Genomic DNA, 15,742 nt, shown 5'->3' on the forward strand with positions numbered 1-15,742 from the left:
CTGCAGTTAGTGTTTGTAGTTGGAACCCAGCTCTGCCGTAGTTAAGGTTTATGCTTAATGTTGTGTAAAGAGCAAAGACACATCAGATGGACTCCTACTTCGCAAGTGACCAGCCACTCCCTCCTGCTCCTCCCTCACTTTGCTCTTCAAGACACGCTCCTCCTGAAAAGCCTTTCAGTCATGATCGCTGGCAAGATTCCTGCCCCAAAGCCTCCAACTCATCCTGGCAACTCTCCCATCAGCAGGTGAAATGCAACCATCAGCAGAAGGGTAGCTGGGATCCAGCAGGACCAGCGTGGACTTCAGGGCTGTGCATGATGGGGCTGGCACCAAACCAGCGCAAAGAGACGGAGGGACATGGGTATGGCTAAGAAATGCGGAACCCTGCCCAACCCGTCTTTGGCATGCCACCCCAGTGACCCCTCCTAGTGGAACCCTGACCATTCAGCTGCTCCTCGGACCTTGTATGCATGTGCAAGGATGGGGCTGGAGGACCAGATTTGCTCAGTAGTTCCATCAGCATAGTATAGCATCTAGCTAGAGGATTCAGTAAGGAATAGGGGCAGGACGCATGATCTCAGAGACTATAGCTTGACTTGATGTGCTGGATGCAGGCAGCTGGGAGCCAGTCCGTTAGCTGTGGGGCAGGGACCACCTTCTTGTCCTGTGCCTTTACAACCCCTCGCGCAGGGGGCCCTGCTGCGTGTCTGGGGCTCCTAGGCCCTACGGTGATACAAATCATCAATAATAATTAATTAATCAACGGACGTGTGCACCTCAGCAGTAACACCTGGCATTCAAAACAGCATTTTCCTGGAAGCCCAAGGAAAGTTTCCAAAAAGCTGGCTGAAACAGAAGCAGGGATTTTCATAGGCGCCTAAGGGAATCGGGCACCTGCTTCCCATTGACAGTGGGGTTTGGACACCCTAGACCCCTTTGTTAACCCCCACCCCAGCCTAAATCTTCAGCTGGTGCCATTTCCACTTGCCATCTGCTCTGGGCTGCATCTGCACAGACCTGCGTTCCATCCTCCCCGTTCCTTAGAGCCGATTCTTTTCAGCTCCCTCAAAGCCCTCTGGAGGTCCGCACTACCCCAGTGGCCCTCCTAGCCACCCCCACTCCAGCTCCCAGCAGCAAGAAGAGCCCCTCTGTTCCACGTGCAGAGAGATGCTGAGGGGAAGAGGGCGCACTGTGAGACTGGGGACAGAGAACCTGCTTTGGACCACTCCGCCTTTGGCTTTCCTTAGCCAATGATGCTCTACTTTAAACAGCTTTTCCCCCGCCCCTCTCTTCCTGGGCCGGATCCTGCCAGGGGCTGGGGGTGCTTAGGATGCCAAGGGAGAGGCTGTGGAGACATTTGCTGTCATCTATCCAATCAGAGGAGCCGCGGCACTGAAAAGGGGGGTGCTTTATGCTGCTAGCTCTCCACACCCCCACACCCCTCCCCTTCCTTCCCAGCACACAAAAGCAGTGCAATTAGCTGTCTTAAGGGAGCTGGGGCTTAGCCAGCTGTGAGCTGCAAATAATCAAATACCTCCGAGGCAGCCCCCGGGCAGAGCAAGCAGCGGTGGCTGCGGCCGTGTTAAGAGAATACAAATAACTGCCATCCATTTCCAAAGCAAAAGGCCAGCTCCTGCACTGAAGGCCAGCACTGATGCAGCTCCTTGTTCCCCAGCTGCGACAGCCTTTCCCAGCGGTATTTTTATTCCAATCCTGGACGTCCTAAGGAGCCCCCTGCTACCGAAGGAGGAATGCCCAGCTGGAATACAGGAGAGAGCTTCTTTGTTCCTCAGTAGCAAGAAGAGACCCTCAGAGGGTAAGTACAAGATGCCCTCCGTGCTTCCCTTCTGCTGGGGAAAGGGTTGATGATGGAGACCCCAGGTCCAGCTCCTGGGGTGTTTTTTCCTCCATCCTGCTTTGAAGGGGTTGGGGAAGGGGGATTAGAGCTCTGGGATCTGCATGGGCGCTGGGGCATGGCTGGTTCCTACATGCTAGGAAATCATCCGTTAGCACAAATACGCTCCTTTCCCAAGCAGCGCATCCGGCAATGCACCAGGATAAAGACAAATATGTAATGCAGGAAGCACTGCACAGAGGGAGGGAGGGTGGGGAGAAGGCAGTAACCCTTCGCCACACAGCTCTCCGCCAGCCTCCTCCGGGGCTGGCTCCCACCTCTGACAATGCCCACAGTAAATCCGAATACCGGATTTCCTTGGTGATCCATAGAGCTTCACCCCCTTAAAGCAGCAGGCAGACAGAACTGCATTCCCACTCATCCATCATCATGGAGGCCCCCTTTAGAAAGGACACCAGAACCGCACTGGCTCTCACAAACAGCATCGAGTGGGCCAGAGGAGCAACACTGGCTTTAGTGGGGTCACTCAGGCTTGACGCTGATGTAACTGAGCCTGGGATCTGGCCGGTTGTATTAAAAATACATTCCTATTTGGCCAACCCCTAAATACGCAGACACCTCATGTATATTGGATCCTTTGGATTGAGCCTGAACATTCATGTACCTTTCATGCTGACCGTGCTTATGTGCAGGTGTGTCATGTCAGTTATTCAGCTCCGGCAGTGGGCTTGATCCTGCTCCCTTTAACTTCAGCTGCTATTGAGATCAATGGGAATGGAATCCGGTCAAGAGAGGAGTATATGGGGCCTTGCTAAAGGATCTGACAACATGCAGTCCTGATCCTGAATCCTTGCACACTCTGAATTCCTACTGACTTCATTTCGAGCTTTAAGTGGGCCAGGAATATAGGGTCAGACCCGAGATAGGACGGGCACGATTCTCATGGACCGGCAGTGTAAAGGGGTCACAAAGCAAGAGTGAGCTACAGTCACTCTGAGACCCCTTCACACTGCCAGAGGCCTGAATGTAAATGAGAACTAGGCCCGGGGGTCCTGGTTCTGCCTTCCCTTGCACTAGCGTGGCTCAGGAGTGACTGCACGGAAGGGAACGGAGTTACATCAGTATAAACCACATGGAAGTGGGCACAGAGCCAAGGCCCCTACGCAGACATGTCCCTGTATGGTTTGACATACGGTTTTATAAAAATGGGACCCAGGACAAGTGATGAATGCCACAAGGCTACCGGGTGTATCTCCTGAGTGAAGAAGAGCCAGCGTCTTCCTCACAGGAGGCCTTCCTCCTAGGCCCCTCTCTTCCTCTCTCAGTGCTGGGGGCTTAGTTGAGTTGCAAACACAGAACATCACCCAGAAATTGCTCTGTGCAACAGAAGAGATTCACATCCACAGGAGACAGCCAAATGGAAACCGGTGTCACTGGCACACAACCTGAAACCGATCTTGTATTGTTGTCCTTTAAACCTGTATTGCATTTCCATTGGCGATCGTGCTGTTAACGTCAATATTAGCAGTACGGCAGAATAAAATCGGAAAGGTGAGCCTATACCCCACAGAACGGAGCGTGTTGGGTCCCTGCGGATCCCTTCAATGGCTCTGCTCAGAACTAGCATCTCAAAGGGCGATCGATAAGTAGTTTGCTGTGGTCGCGTTTTATACAGAGCCTATGCTCCAGGACCAGCTGATTTGTTTTTATCAGGGGGGTCAGTAGCCCCAAAATACCATGCCCCGGGGCTCGCTGGCTCATAGAATCATAGAATATCAGGGTTGGAAGGGACCCCAGAAGGTCATCTAGTCCAACCCCCTGCTCGAAGCAGGACCAATTCCCAGTTAAATCATCCCAGCCAGGGCTTTGTCAAGCCTGACCTTAAAAACCTCTAAGGAAGGAGATTCTACCACCTCCCTAGGTAACGCATTCCAGTGTTTCACCACCCTCTTAGTGACAAAGTTTTTCCTAATATCCAATCTAAACCTCCCCCACTGCAACTTGGCTCATGCTTTTATAAAGCCATCGTGTTTTCTGTAGAAAGTCGATGCAGTCACGTCAGATCTGAACATTCCCCCACCCCGACCCATGTCTGGAGCTAAATTTTCCAAATGGCTTCTGATGTTGGAACAGACCAGAATCAAAACCCTGGACTCCCACGCTCCTGAACCATGAGGGGGCTGAGGGTGGGCTGCAGTTCCTGAAGGGTGTAGCTTTATGCTCAGCATTCAGCTTGTTGCCCATGCTGCCATGTCTCCTATTCCAGACCGAGCCCCTCGGCAGGTGAAGCCCAGTGCGGCCAGAGTCTCTCCCCAAGCGCGATGGGCACCACCGAAGCCACGCTGCGGATGGAGAATGTGGAGGTGAAGGAGGAGTGGCAAGACGAGGACTTCCCCAGGTCTGTTCTGGCAGAGCTGCAGCTAGAGGCCAGGGAGAATTATACTAGAGAGCAATAGGACACCTGGGTCTGACAAGCAGGTTCTTGCAAAGCTCAGGCAAACCATCATTCAGAGAGCAGCGATTTTGCAAGGATGGCTCACAGCCCTTTTTGAAATGTTTGCGGGGCAAGAATCTTGCAACACACTTACACCTCTTGGACACTCAGATATCAGGGTGAGGGGCACAGTGGTCATGTGATTGTTAGCAAGCTGGACATGCCTCCTTCTCTTGTCTAACGTGCCGGGAGTATCTCCTCAAAGAAAGCAATTCTGCACGTACTTACTCAAGCGAGCAGCCCCAATGAGGCGATTGAAGTCAATGGGACTATTTGTGTGAGTAACTGCTACGCGATGCTATAATGAGTTGTAGAATCAGGTCCCAACTGATCCCCCACCGGGGCTGTCAGACAGCCATGTAGAGAAAGACGGAGTTGCATCTGCTCGCATCCAATCCGAATTTTTGCCTCTGGCCCCTAGCACAGAACCCATCTCTCCCAGCTCCAGTCTTCGGCTTGAACCCAGCACCTGGCTACACCCATGCGTATCACTCGGGACACACCATGCAGCTGGCGCTGATGAATGGGGTGGAGCGGCGCGGCCTGAATGCTGTGGGGATGCCTTTCAAGTAGCGATCCTCTCTTCCCAGCTGCAGCGGAATTGCTACTGCCAGGGCTTCAGCCACCCTCTGTTCATAGGACAGTGGGCCCGCTGTGTAATTCGGCCTGTTAAGTGCAGTACCCTGGCAAGGCCAACCACTGTAGTCAGAGGTCTCCTGTCCTCCTTGTTGTTAGATGATTAGCTTAGTTCTGTTCATGCAAGTCCCAGCTGCAGGGCTAATCTAAGCACCTCTGTCTGCAGCCCACGGTACCCCGCTCGTTTTTGTTCACTCGTCGTCCTCCCCATGCACAAGAATGAGACTCAGCCAGGCCTTTGTGTTGCTAGAAGATGGGAACAGCCCTCGCTTATTTCAGGGAGGGGCAGGGGGCCCCAAGCTAGCAAAGAGCTCCTGAGAAAGCAAGTTAGCCCTGAGCCGGAGATCTGCTGCAAGACCGGACGGCAGTCGTAACTCCCCCAAATGTTGTCGTTATTTCTATTACAGAAGCATCTAGAGGAACTAGGATCCCAACTGAGCTCAGAAACCATCCCCCTGCATTGTGTTTGGTGCTGTACAAACACAATGGCCAACAGGCCCACGTCTCCTGAGTCCCGAGCCAGTGCACTAGCCACTAGGTCACACTGCTATGATGATGCAGGAGCCACAAAGCTCCATTTTTTCCAGCTGTGGCAAATCCGCTCTCTTGTCATAGTAACGTAGCACTTCTCTTAGGTTTCACCCCTCGATCTCAAGGTGGGTCGATAGCCTTTGTTCCCATTTTGCAGAATAGGAAAACCGAAGCACAAAGAGCTTAGGTGACATACCCAAGGCCACGCAGCAAATCAGGGGCGGCATTGTGAACTGAGCCCCAGTGTCTGGAATACCAGGCCCCCTGGCCGAGCTGCCAGACCACACTCCCGCCTACTGCATAGGGATTAAACAGGGAAAGAGGTTAACCTTTAATGTAAATAAAACCTAACCAAGCCTGTCAGCTGACACATGAGCCCCTGCTGGACTGGCAGAATTTAGCTGGCGTTGGAGAATTGAGTTAAAGATATTTTCACACTCCAATCACAGAGACTGTCCCTTCCGGCTTGCCTTGGAGCCCGGATGATGTGCTGAGCAACTGTATTTGCTTAGCGGCCATTAGCCCCTCTGGCTACAAAGGTGCAGGCGGTCCCTACAAAGATCCCCGCTGGGCGAAGTGAATTCAGCGCCTGACAAAGGGCGGAATGTGAACGTTCCCCGTAGCCAGCCGGTTCTTGGGGTGAATTTCCTGTTCCCTGGTAGCAAAGGGGTGGTGTCCACTGCTACACAACTGGGCTGAGCTCTGTCACCCAGGCTGAGAATGACCTAAGTGGCACCAGCAAGGAAAGACTGCTCCCTGAAGGTTTAATCTCCTGGCTACAGTATGTCTCAGCTGTTTGTGTGACTGCAGTGATGCTGTAGTGATGCTAGAGGGTGGATGCAGGAGCATGCTCACTGTGTCACTAGCATCCATCTAATCCACAGCAGGGGCACAGGGGAGCAGGTGCCTTATATGGTGAAATTGGCCATCAGCTGATCAGTACAGAGCAAAATGGTGGCCCATGACCCTTAGAAAAGCTGCTTTATTCAGGAAACTCTGGAAAAGGGGAAAGATTCTTCAGCTAGCTGTGTGGGAAGGAAAACCCAAGGGCAGACTTACCCTAGGAAGTGGGAGACAGCAGTCTAAGCATCCTTTGGAAAGGTAAGGAAGACCCCGTACTTCTGACTTTTAGACAGATTCTATTGCTAAATTAAAAGGATCTGAAATCCCCCATCAGCTTCATAAACCCCTGAGCCTCACGGCAGCAGGTATTTTGATACGCCCACGCCAGATGGCTTTTTTTTTTTTTTTTTGACAGTGCATCACCCAACCGTCAAGCATCAGAGGGTCAGATCACAGTCACAGAACCAACCAGGGAAAGAGAGAGAGAGAAAGACAGACAGACAGAAAGTGTGTGTGTGTGTGTGTCCATCCACACGCATACATGTGTGTGTGTGTCCGGTAGATCTTTTGCACTGATCTAGGAATATTCTTATTTCTTACCAGTTTAGGGTACAGCTGTCTGCTGGGCTCTGGGCTGGACCTTAGAAACAGGGCCAGTGTGCCTTTAATCAGAACTCGTACACTCGTTAATATACAACAACCTGGCTCCAAGGGGATGATCCCTTCATCTGAATGTTTATACAGTTTAATTTGATGGCTGTGGTGGTGTGTCAGTTTAAAAGGCAGTCTCCGTAGTTCTATAGGGCAGTCTATCCCCCTTGCTTGAACGTACCAGGTAAAACAAGCATATGGGTTGCTCTGAGACTGGCCTGTTCTGTGGGGCTCTGTCCCTGAACTCGCAAATCTTCACCCCACAGCCCCTCGCAGGCACTGGGCAGTGGAACACAAATTCTAGTTCGGGTTATTAGGCGCCAGGCAGAAGGAACACAGCCTGGTGTTTTGCCCAGTGTGCTGCGCTTCAGAACACCATACATCATTCATGCGCCCGCGAGAGCCTGCGTAGCTCAGCCGGGCAGACTACAAGGGGACGTGGCGAGACGTGCTGCTTAACATATGCAACGCGTGGGCCAGATTCTGATCTCATTTACACCCGGGTAGATCCACTGGCTTCCTTGAAATGATGCAGGACTCGCACCAGTGTGACTGAGTGCAGACTCTGGCTCTGGCATCTAAAAGCAAAGCTTTCTGTTACGTTGGCATGGCTGAACCTCCTGCTAGTGGCGACCATCTTGCAGAAAAGGGAGGTTTACGGTGCAAGCTGAAAGTCAGAATCTGCCTCTGGAGCTGTGACCCGGGGCTGCTGTATTGCTCAGTGCTCCCCGAGACATGGCTGTAAATTCCTGGGTAGGGAAATGATATGGCGTGCCTGGGTCCTATTTGCCTGTATTACAAACCACTGCACCTTTTGTGGGGGGAGGAGGGGGCTCATCAGTTTCTGCACAAGGAAGGGCCAGGATAGAAATGGGGGAGTCTTGAGCCAGAGCATAGCATGGAGGTGCCGAGTTCTCCTGAGTTTTAAGGCCACTGAAAGAAAAGGAGTACTTGTGGCACCTTAGAGACTAACCAATTTATCTGAGCATAAGCTTTCGTGAGCTACAGCTCACTTCATCGGATGCATACTGTGGAAAGTGTAGAAGATCTTTTTATACACACAAAGCATGAAAAAATACCTCCCCCCACCCCACTCTCCTGCTGGTAATAGCTTATCTAAAGTGATCACTCTCCTTACAATGTGTATGATAATCAAGGTGGGCCATTTCCAGCACAAATCCAGGGTTTAACAAGAACGTCTGAGGGGGGGCGGGGTAGGAAGAAACAAGGGGAAATAGGTTACCTTGCAACCAGTCGGAGAACACTTCAATCTCTCTGGTCACGCAATTACAGACATGAAAGTTGCGATATTACAACAAAAAAACTTCAAATCCAGACTCCAGCGAGAAACTGTTGAATTGGAATTCATTTGCAAATTGGATACAATTAACTTAGGCTTGAATAGAGACTGGGAGTGGCTAAGTCATTATGCAAGGTAACCTATTTCCCCTTGTTTTTTCCTGCCCCCCCCCCCAGACGTTCTTGTTAAACCCTGGATTTGTGCTGGAAATGGCCCACCTTGATTATCATACACATTGTAAGGAGAGTGATCACTTTAGATAAGCTATTACCAGCAGGAGAGTGGGGTGGGGGGAGGTATTTTTTCATGCTTTGTGTGTATAAAAAGATCTTCTACACTTTCCACAGTATGCATCCGATGAAGTGAGCTGTAGCTCACGAAAGCTTATGCTCAAATAAATTGGTTAGTCTCTAAGGTGCCACAAGTCCTCCTTTTCTTTTTGCGAATACAGACTAACACGGCTGCTACTCTGAAACCTGTCTTTAAGGCCACTGACTCCCTGGGCCCCAGTCACCTAATCTCTTGGCATCAGGTTCCCCACCCAGATAAAGGCCACAATCATACAGGAAGGGTTCATTAGTTAGTCTCTGCAAGGTGCCTTGACAGGGTGGGGTGGGTATAATAGGCCGGGGGGGCTGTGCTTCCCCTGGTCCTACCCCCAGTTGTGGGGTTTTGGGGGGGGAAGTTTTTGATTTATTATGCCCCAGGCAGGTTCCAGGGCGGCTGAGGAGGTGGTATGTGCTATTCAGCTTCCTGGGTTCCTCTCTGGACGGAGTCGCAAATACCGCCTCCTCAGCCGCCCCAGAACCTGCATGGGGCATAGCAAAAGCTTCTTCCAGACCAGAGATGCTTTCCCCCGGGCGGCTTGGGGTCTGGGGAGGGGCGACCCAGCGTGGCTGCAGCGGGCCCGGGACTCTTCTGGGCAGGTGCGGGGTCCGGCTCGGGGCTTCGGCCAGACCGGGGCTCCTCCGGCCGAGGGATTCAGGGCTCCTCTGGGCACAGCGGGGATGGGGCTCTGGCTGCGAGGGGGGGCAGGCAGAAGGGACGGAGCCAGGGCTAGCCTGCCCAAAGGGGGACTCTACCCACCACCCCGGGCCTTGAAGAGAATGAGTGAAAGGCAGTTGCCGGGGTATGGTTCAGGTTAGGGCTGTGGTGTAGCTCGCAGCGTTGTGGGTAGAAAAATTGCAAAGTGATGTAATGGGCCAAATTTTCCCCCCCCCATCTTCCTTGGGCAGAAGTATAAAGTCAGGCCGCAAATAACCGGCCCAGGGTGGGTGCTGACGTGCCCAGAGTGTCTGTTCACTTTACACTCCAAGGCTTCCTTCTTGGCAGGACACTTGCTGTTTGGGGGGCCCTTCAGGGAAGGCCGGGGCGGGGGCTGTGGCTCAGTGAATGCAGCAGCCAAATCCACCTGCTCTGAGTGGCTGAGCTCCCAGGCTTCTGCGTGGCATCATCTTTAGTCCATTTCCCCGTCCGGCTGTCAAGGGGCCCACACAAGGCCGTGCTGTCTGGGCTGCAAATGCAGCCAGGGAAGGGTTAAATCCAAACCAGGAACTTTAAATGAAAACCCAGGAGAACATTGCAATGCGTAAAACTTGACAACAGCCCGGCTGCTGCTGTGCTAAGACCACAACCTATCATGCTGGTCTCATTGTTTCCTCGTGCGCCTCCATCGGACTGTCCCCATCTGCTGTGTCTTGTCTTACACTTTGATTGGAAGCTCCTTGGGGCAGGGACCATCTCTTTGTTCTGTGTTTGCCTAGCACAATGGGGCCCTGGCCCATGACTGGGTCTCTTATGTGAATACTTTGTTATTATTATTAGATTCGGGGAGGAGCCTCATCTGGGTGGGCAAGGAAACAAGGGTGTAAGGCACTGTGCAAGAGTGAGAATGACTAAACAATACCTCCCTACAAGAATCCACCAAGCAGAGGAGTGAACAGGTCTTCCAGGTTCAGCAGCTCTGCTAGAATCTCCTGTCCGTCAACATCCCATCTTTAAGGTTGGCAAAGGGGAACTTTCAGTGGAGGGTTAACACAGCAGCCATCAAATATTTCAGAGACTCCTTCTGCAGAAGCTAAGCGTTCCCCAGACCTTAGTTCCTGAAGGAGCCTCCTCCATTAATAGATATGACATGGACAGACACTATTTCGTTGGTGTTGGTCCTGCTTTGAGCAGGGGGTTGGACTAGATGACCTCCTGAGGTCCCTTCCAACCCTGATATTCAATGATTCTATGCAGATGATGAATGACGGCTTCCTACTAGGTATGTTCCTCACGTGTATCGCAGGGTTAATTCACACACTGCTGGGGGCTTTAATTTAGTATCTGAAACATCAAACTTAGAATCTATAGATTCCCCAGTGCCACGAACTCAAATCCCTGTAGGTTTGACGCAACCCTTCATCCTTCACAGGACATGAACGTGGGTTTCATGCAGTTTAATAAGGGAGAGTGAGGATGTCTCTTGGCACTTTTGGGGGGTGAAAGAGAGTTTGCTCTAGTCCATTGGCTAAAATGTCCACTCTCCTTGCTGGGTGGCAGCTGGGTGTCTGGCTGCTGCCTCGCACCCCAGAAGTGGCTGCATTTCAGTGGGGATGCGATGTGTGTGTGTGTTCATATAGATAGCTCCTAAAGCACCTTGGGATGCAAAATGCTATAAAAATAAATGGCAGTTGATTAGGTTGTTCCCAGTCTATTCCAGATGGGATGGACCCAACTCAACTATTGTGTCTGGTTGAAATGTATGTGGCTCAAAGGTGTAGAACTTGCACATTTTCCCCAGTGCTCTCCAGTGCATCAACAATGGAAAGACCTGCTATCGATCTCTCACTCCATTGTGGGTGGCACCGTCTGCCATGCGTATAAGGTCAGGGACGTAAAGCCAGCTGAGCCATAGCTTCGTAGCTCAGTATCAAGTATTAGCTTCTAAAGCTCCTCATACTCTGAGCTGAAGGCCTCTTCTGACCCTACATCCCAGCCCAGCAGTTAGGGTTGGCCAAGGTAGATCTATTGTTCTCCATCCCTAGATTTACATTGAACCAGTCTTGGGCAAGGTCTTTCTCAATCCAGAGCTCTTTGCATTGAGACTCTCTTCACTGGGATCCTTCTCTGGCTACTTATTTTGGATACATGGCAGGTCCTATCTTCTTTGGCTGGTCTTTTCTTGTCCATTTTTGGCTCGCTTCAGAGCTTTTTGCACCTATGACCCATTTTCCCCTCTACTCCTTTGCATTCATTGGGAATTGATCTCTTTTGCTGGGGAGCTAGGTAGGAGGAGGCATTGACTTGAAGATAACTGGTCCTGTCCTATTTGGTATTAGGGTGGGGGACTTCTTCCTGATGGATTTTTAAATGATGTTGTACCTTGAACTTGATAAATACTATGGGCCTAATATACTTATAGATAGTCGTTACGAAGCGCAAGGAGCTGGGATGAACGGACTTTAATAGTGGCATCTCCTGCTAATTATGCTCTCTTTGCCTCCTGGACCCTTTGCTTTGGCTGGTTTGCAGACCCCTCCCAGAAGAGACAGGAATGGACTCCCTGGGCAGACCCGCAGATGAGAACACATCCTGTAAGTATCAGCCTTGCCTTGTTGGGCTTCGAAGAGGGTATTTTGCTGAGCCCAGTGGGCAGCAGGCCATGGTTAGAGAAGAGAGAGAACAAATTTCCCTCAAGTCTCAGCAAAAAATCTTGCGTGTGGATCAAAACTAAGAACCATTTGAGTGTGTTACAGATTCACAACAAGTGGGGGAAACAGGCATTGTCACAGTGCTGAGCACTCCCATGGACTCCTACTGGAGTTGTGGGTGCTCAGCCCCTTCGAATTATGTCCCACCCCTCTCAATTTCCTTGAATGGGATGCCCCATGGCTTCCATCCATCTGGCAGCCGGCCGGGGACACAGCTGTGCCCGCAGCCTCGGTGAGTTGCTGCAAAGCAGTAGGAAGAGTTTGAAAAGCCAGATGCTCATTGATAAGCTGAGCAATTGCTGCCATAATCCACTTTGCTCAGAACAGAGTTCAGACCGGAACGCTCATTGCAGTTATTTGATTGAGCTTTGCCATGCACCTGGACGCCGACAGAATAGAGCAGATACCACAGCTACATACGCCCCACGAACAGAGCCAGAATATTATTTAGCACTTGTTTAATAGGGAGAGGAGAGGAACCCTAAGGATCAATCCTTATTAATATCTATTGCTGTGGCAGCTAGGAGCCCCAGTCCTGGGCCAGGACTGGGTGCTATACATCGTGCTAGGCGCTGCACAAAGACAGTTGCATTAGTGGCCCCAGACCTCTTTGTTCCCTCGCTTTATTTTATCCGGTTAGTTTATCCTTTAAGTAAAAGTTGTTCTGTTCACCCCCCTGTGCTTTGAGCTCTGCAGCTTTCGTTGTGGTTGGCTATGGATAGTAGACGTCCCCTAAGATAAGAGAAGCATGTTTAGCATCATAGACAGGACTTGAGAGAACAAGTGACTGAGCTAAGGCCCTACCTGGAAGTCAGTGGCAGAGCCAGAATGAGAACTCAGGAATTCCTTCATCGCAGCCATATATTTAATTCACTGTACCATGCTGCCTCCTCTGTGATGTCAGCAAACCACCATCACCAATCAGCCATAGCAAGGGTTCCAGAGACCAAACCATGAAAACAATTATCAGGCTCTTAACTAGGCTCAAATACTGGTTCGAGCATCATTAGGCCCCAAATTGGTCTATTCTTATGGTTATTTATATTTTTCAGCCACACAGTTTCCTGCTTGGTGTAGACAGGGCCTCTGTGCCTCAGTTTTCCCATCCATAAGATGGCAATAATGATTCTGACCTGTCTCGTGGGGGCTTGTGAAGATCACTTAGTTAGCACTATATTAATGCTAAGTGTTATTAACGGAACAGAGACTCTGGACCCAGAGAAAGTTCAGTCTCAGTAATTTGCCCAGCTCAGCAAGGAATGACTTTGTGAGCACTTCAAAAGTGGGGCTGTATTTTGTAATGTGCAGGGACCTCATTAGAACAGAGAGCTGAGAGTCAGGACACCTGCCTTCCACTCCTGACTCTTGCCACTGACTCACTCTCTTGGCCTGGACAGGTGCTTAACATTTCTGTGCCTCAGTTTAACCCCCCTTTAAAATGGCGATAAAACAACTCACTGCACAGGGGTGTAAGGCTGCTGCACAGATGCAAGGATCTGGCAGGGCAAAGTCTTGGTGCAAGGGTGGATGATCAGGACAAGCTGCCGCTTACTTTCCTCTTTCCTTGCAGCTCCCCCTAACACTTTGAACTTTAACGGGGCTCATCGGAAGCGCAAGACGCTCATAGCCCCTGAAATCAACATTTCCCTGGACCAAAGTGAGGGTTCCATGCTGTCCGATGACTTCCTGGACACGCCCGACGACCTGGACATTAATGTAGATGACATCGAAACCCCGGATGAGACGGACTCCCTGGAGTTCCTGGGCAATGGGAATGAACTGGAATGGGAAGGTAAAAAAGACCAACGTGGGGTGGATTTCTCTAGGACTTGGTGCTTGTCTTGGATTAACTTTAACCCTTTTTCTTTTGACTCTGCTTTGGTGTTCCCCAGCTGTGACACATAGCTCCGTCGTGTACCGTTTGTCCTCAGGACGTTCACAGCTGACGGTATGACACAGGTTCAGCTGTTGTTAATTGTCGTAGCAACGATGAAGTCAATGGAACGACGAGAATTGAGACCAGCTGAAGATCATAGAATCAGAATCATAAAATCTTAGGACTGGAAGGGACCTCAGGAGGTCATCTTGTCCAGTCCCCTGCGAAGATCTGCCCCCACAGCTCCAGGGAGGGGTGGGGGGTGGTGATTCAGAAGTTCTCTCCCCCCGAGTCAGTCCTGTGCTAATCCCCCAGCATGCTGTTCCACAGCAGAGGCTCCATCTCTCAGGTGAGGTGCAATACCGAGGAACTGACTACTTGAGCTCAATAAAGAGTCTGTGTCACTTCTCACAAGAGCCAGGGCACTGACCTCAGGCCAGATTCCAACACAGATCATTACATTCTGCCTCCCTCGAGTGCCCCTCCAAATGTAAGAACAGGAACATCAGAAAGACCACACTGGGTCAGACCGACCGTCCATGGAACCCAGTATCCTGTCTTCTGACAGTGACTGGCACCAGTTCATTCAGAGGCAATGAGCAGAACAGGGCAATTATCGAGTGACCCATCCCCTGTCATCCATTCCCAACTTCCGGCAGTTGGGGCGTTTAGGGACACACAGAACATCCCTGACCATCTTGGCTAATAAGTCCATCAATGGCTATCCTCCATGAACTTATCTAATTCTTTTTTGAACCCAGTTATACTTTTGGCCTTCACAACATCCCCAGGCAACGAGTTCCACAGGTTGACTGAGCATTGTTTGAAGTAGTACTTCCTTAGGTTTATTTTAAACCAGCTGCCTATTAATGTTATTGGGTGACCCCTAGTACTTGAAGGAGTAAATAACGCTTCCTTATTCACTTTCTCCACACCAGTCGTGATTTTATAGACTTCTCTCATATGCCCCTCTTAGCTGTCTCTCTTCAAAACTGAACGATCCCATTCTTTTTAGTCTCTCCTCATATGGAAGCTGTTCCATAACCTTAATCATTTTTGTTGCCCTTCTCTGGACTTTTTCCAATTCTAATATATCTTTTTAGAGATGAGGTGACCAGAACTGCACTTGGTATTCAAGGTGTGGGCGTACCATGGATTTATATAGTGGCATTATGATATTTTACATCTTCCTATCTAGCCCTTTCTTAATGGTTCCTAACATTGTGTTAGATTTTTTGACTGCTGCTGCACATTGAGGGGATGTTTTCAGAGAACTATCCACAATGACTCCAAGATCTCTTTCTCGAGTGGAAACAACTAGTTTAGTCCACATCATTTTGTATGTAAAGTTGGGACTATGTTTTCTGATATGCATTACTTTGTAATTGTCAACACTGAATTTCACCTGCCAGTCACCCAGTTTTGTGAGATCCTTTTGTAACTCTTCATAGTCAGCTTTGGACTTAACTATCTTGAGTAGTTTTGTATAGTCTGAAAACTTTGCCACCTCACTGTTTGCCCCTTTTTCCAGATCATTTATTAATAAGATGAACAACATTGGTCCCAATACAGGTCCTTTGGGACCCCACTGTTTACTTCTCTCTATTGTGAAAACTGACCATTTATTCCTACCCTTTGTTTCCTATCTTTTAACCAGTTACTGATCCATGAGAGGACCTTCCCTCTTATCCCATGACAGCTTACTTTGCTTAAGAGCTGTTGGTGAGGGACCTTGTCAAAGGCTTTCTGGAAGTCCAAATACACCGTATCCACTGGATCAGCCTGGTCCACACGTTCATTGACCCCCTCAAAGAATTCTAGTAGATTGGTGAGGCACGATTTCCCTTTACAAAAACCATGT

At 50.2% G+C, this 15,742-nt stretch overlaps 1 protein-coding gene across 8 annotated transcripts in view; it reads left to right on the top strand.

Moving 5' to 3' along the window:
* Positions 1–1,278: 1,278 nt before the first annotated feature.
* The window catches only part of ATCAY (ATCAY kinesin light chain interacting caytaxin), a 38,723-nt gene continuing 24,259 nt past the window's right edge, over positions 1,279–15,742 (top strand). For 3 of the 8 annotated variants that reach the window (XR_012156159.1, XM_073323903.1, XM_073323904.1), the window contains exons 1-3: positions 6,316–6,617; positions 11,827–11,888; positions 13,576–13,797. Coding sequence is in view for 7 of the 8 variants with exons in the window: in XM_073323903.1 (XP_073180004.1) it covers positions 6,478–6,617; positions 11,827–11,888; positions 13,576–13,797 (424 nt within the window). In the remaining variant the exon portion in view is untranslated. Of the gene's footprint in view, positions 1,817–4,121; positions 4,254–4,282; positions 4,627–6,314; positions 6,618–11,826; positions 11,889–13,575; positions 13,798–15,742 lie in introns of those variants that run through there. The other 5 variants (XM_073323906.1, XM_073323909.1, XM_073323908.1 and 2 more) reach the window with 5 other exon arrangements.

Source organism: Lepidochelys kempii, chromosome 25 (assembly GCF_965140265.1).
Source record: "Lepidochelys kempii isolate rLepKem1 chromosome 25, rLepKem1.hap2, whole genome shotgun sequence".
Lineage (NCBI taxonomy): Eukaryota > Metazoa > Chordata > Testudines > Cheloniidae > Lepidochelys > Lepidochelys kempii.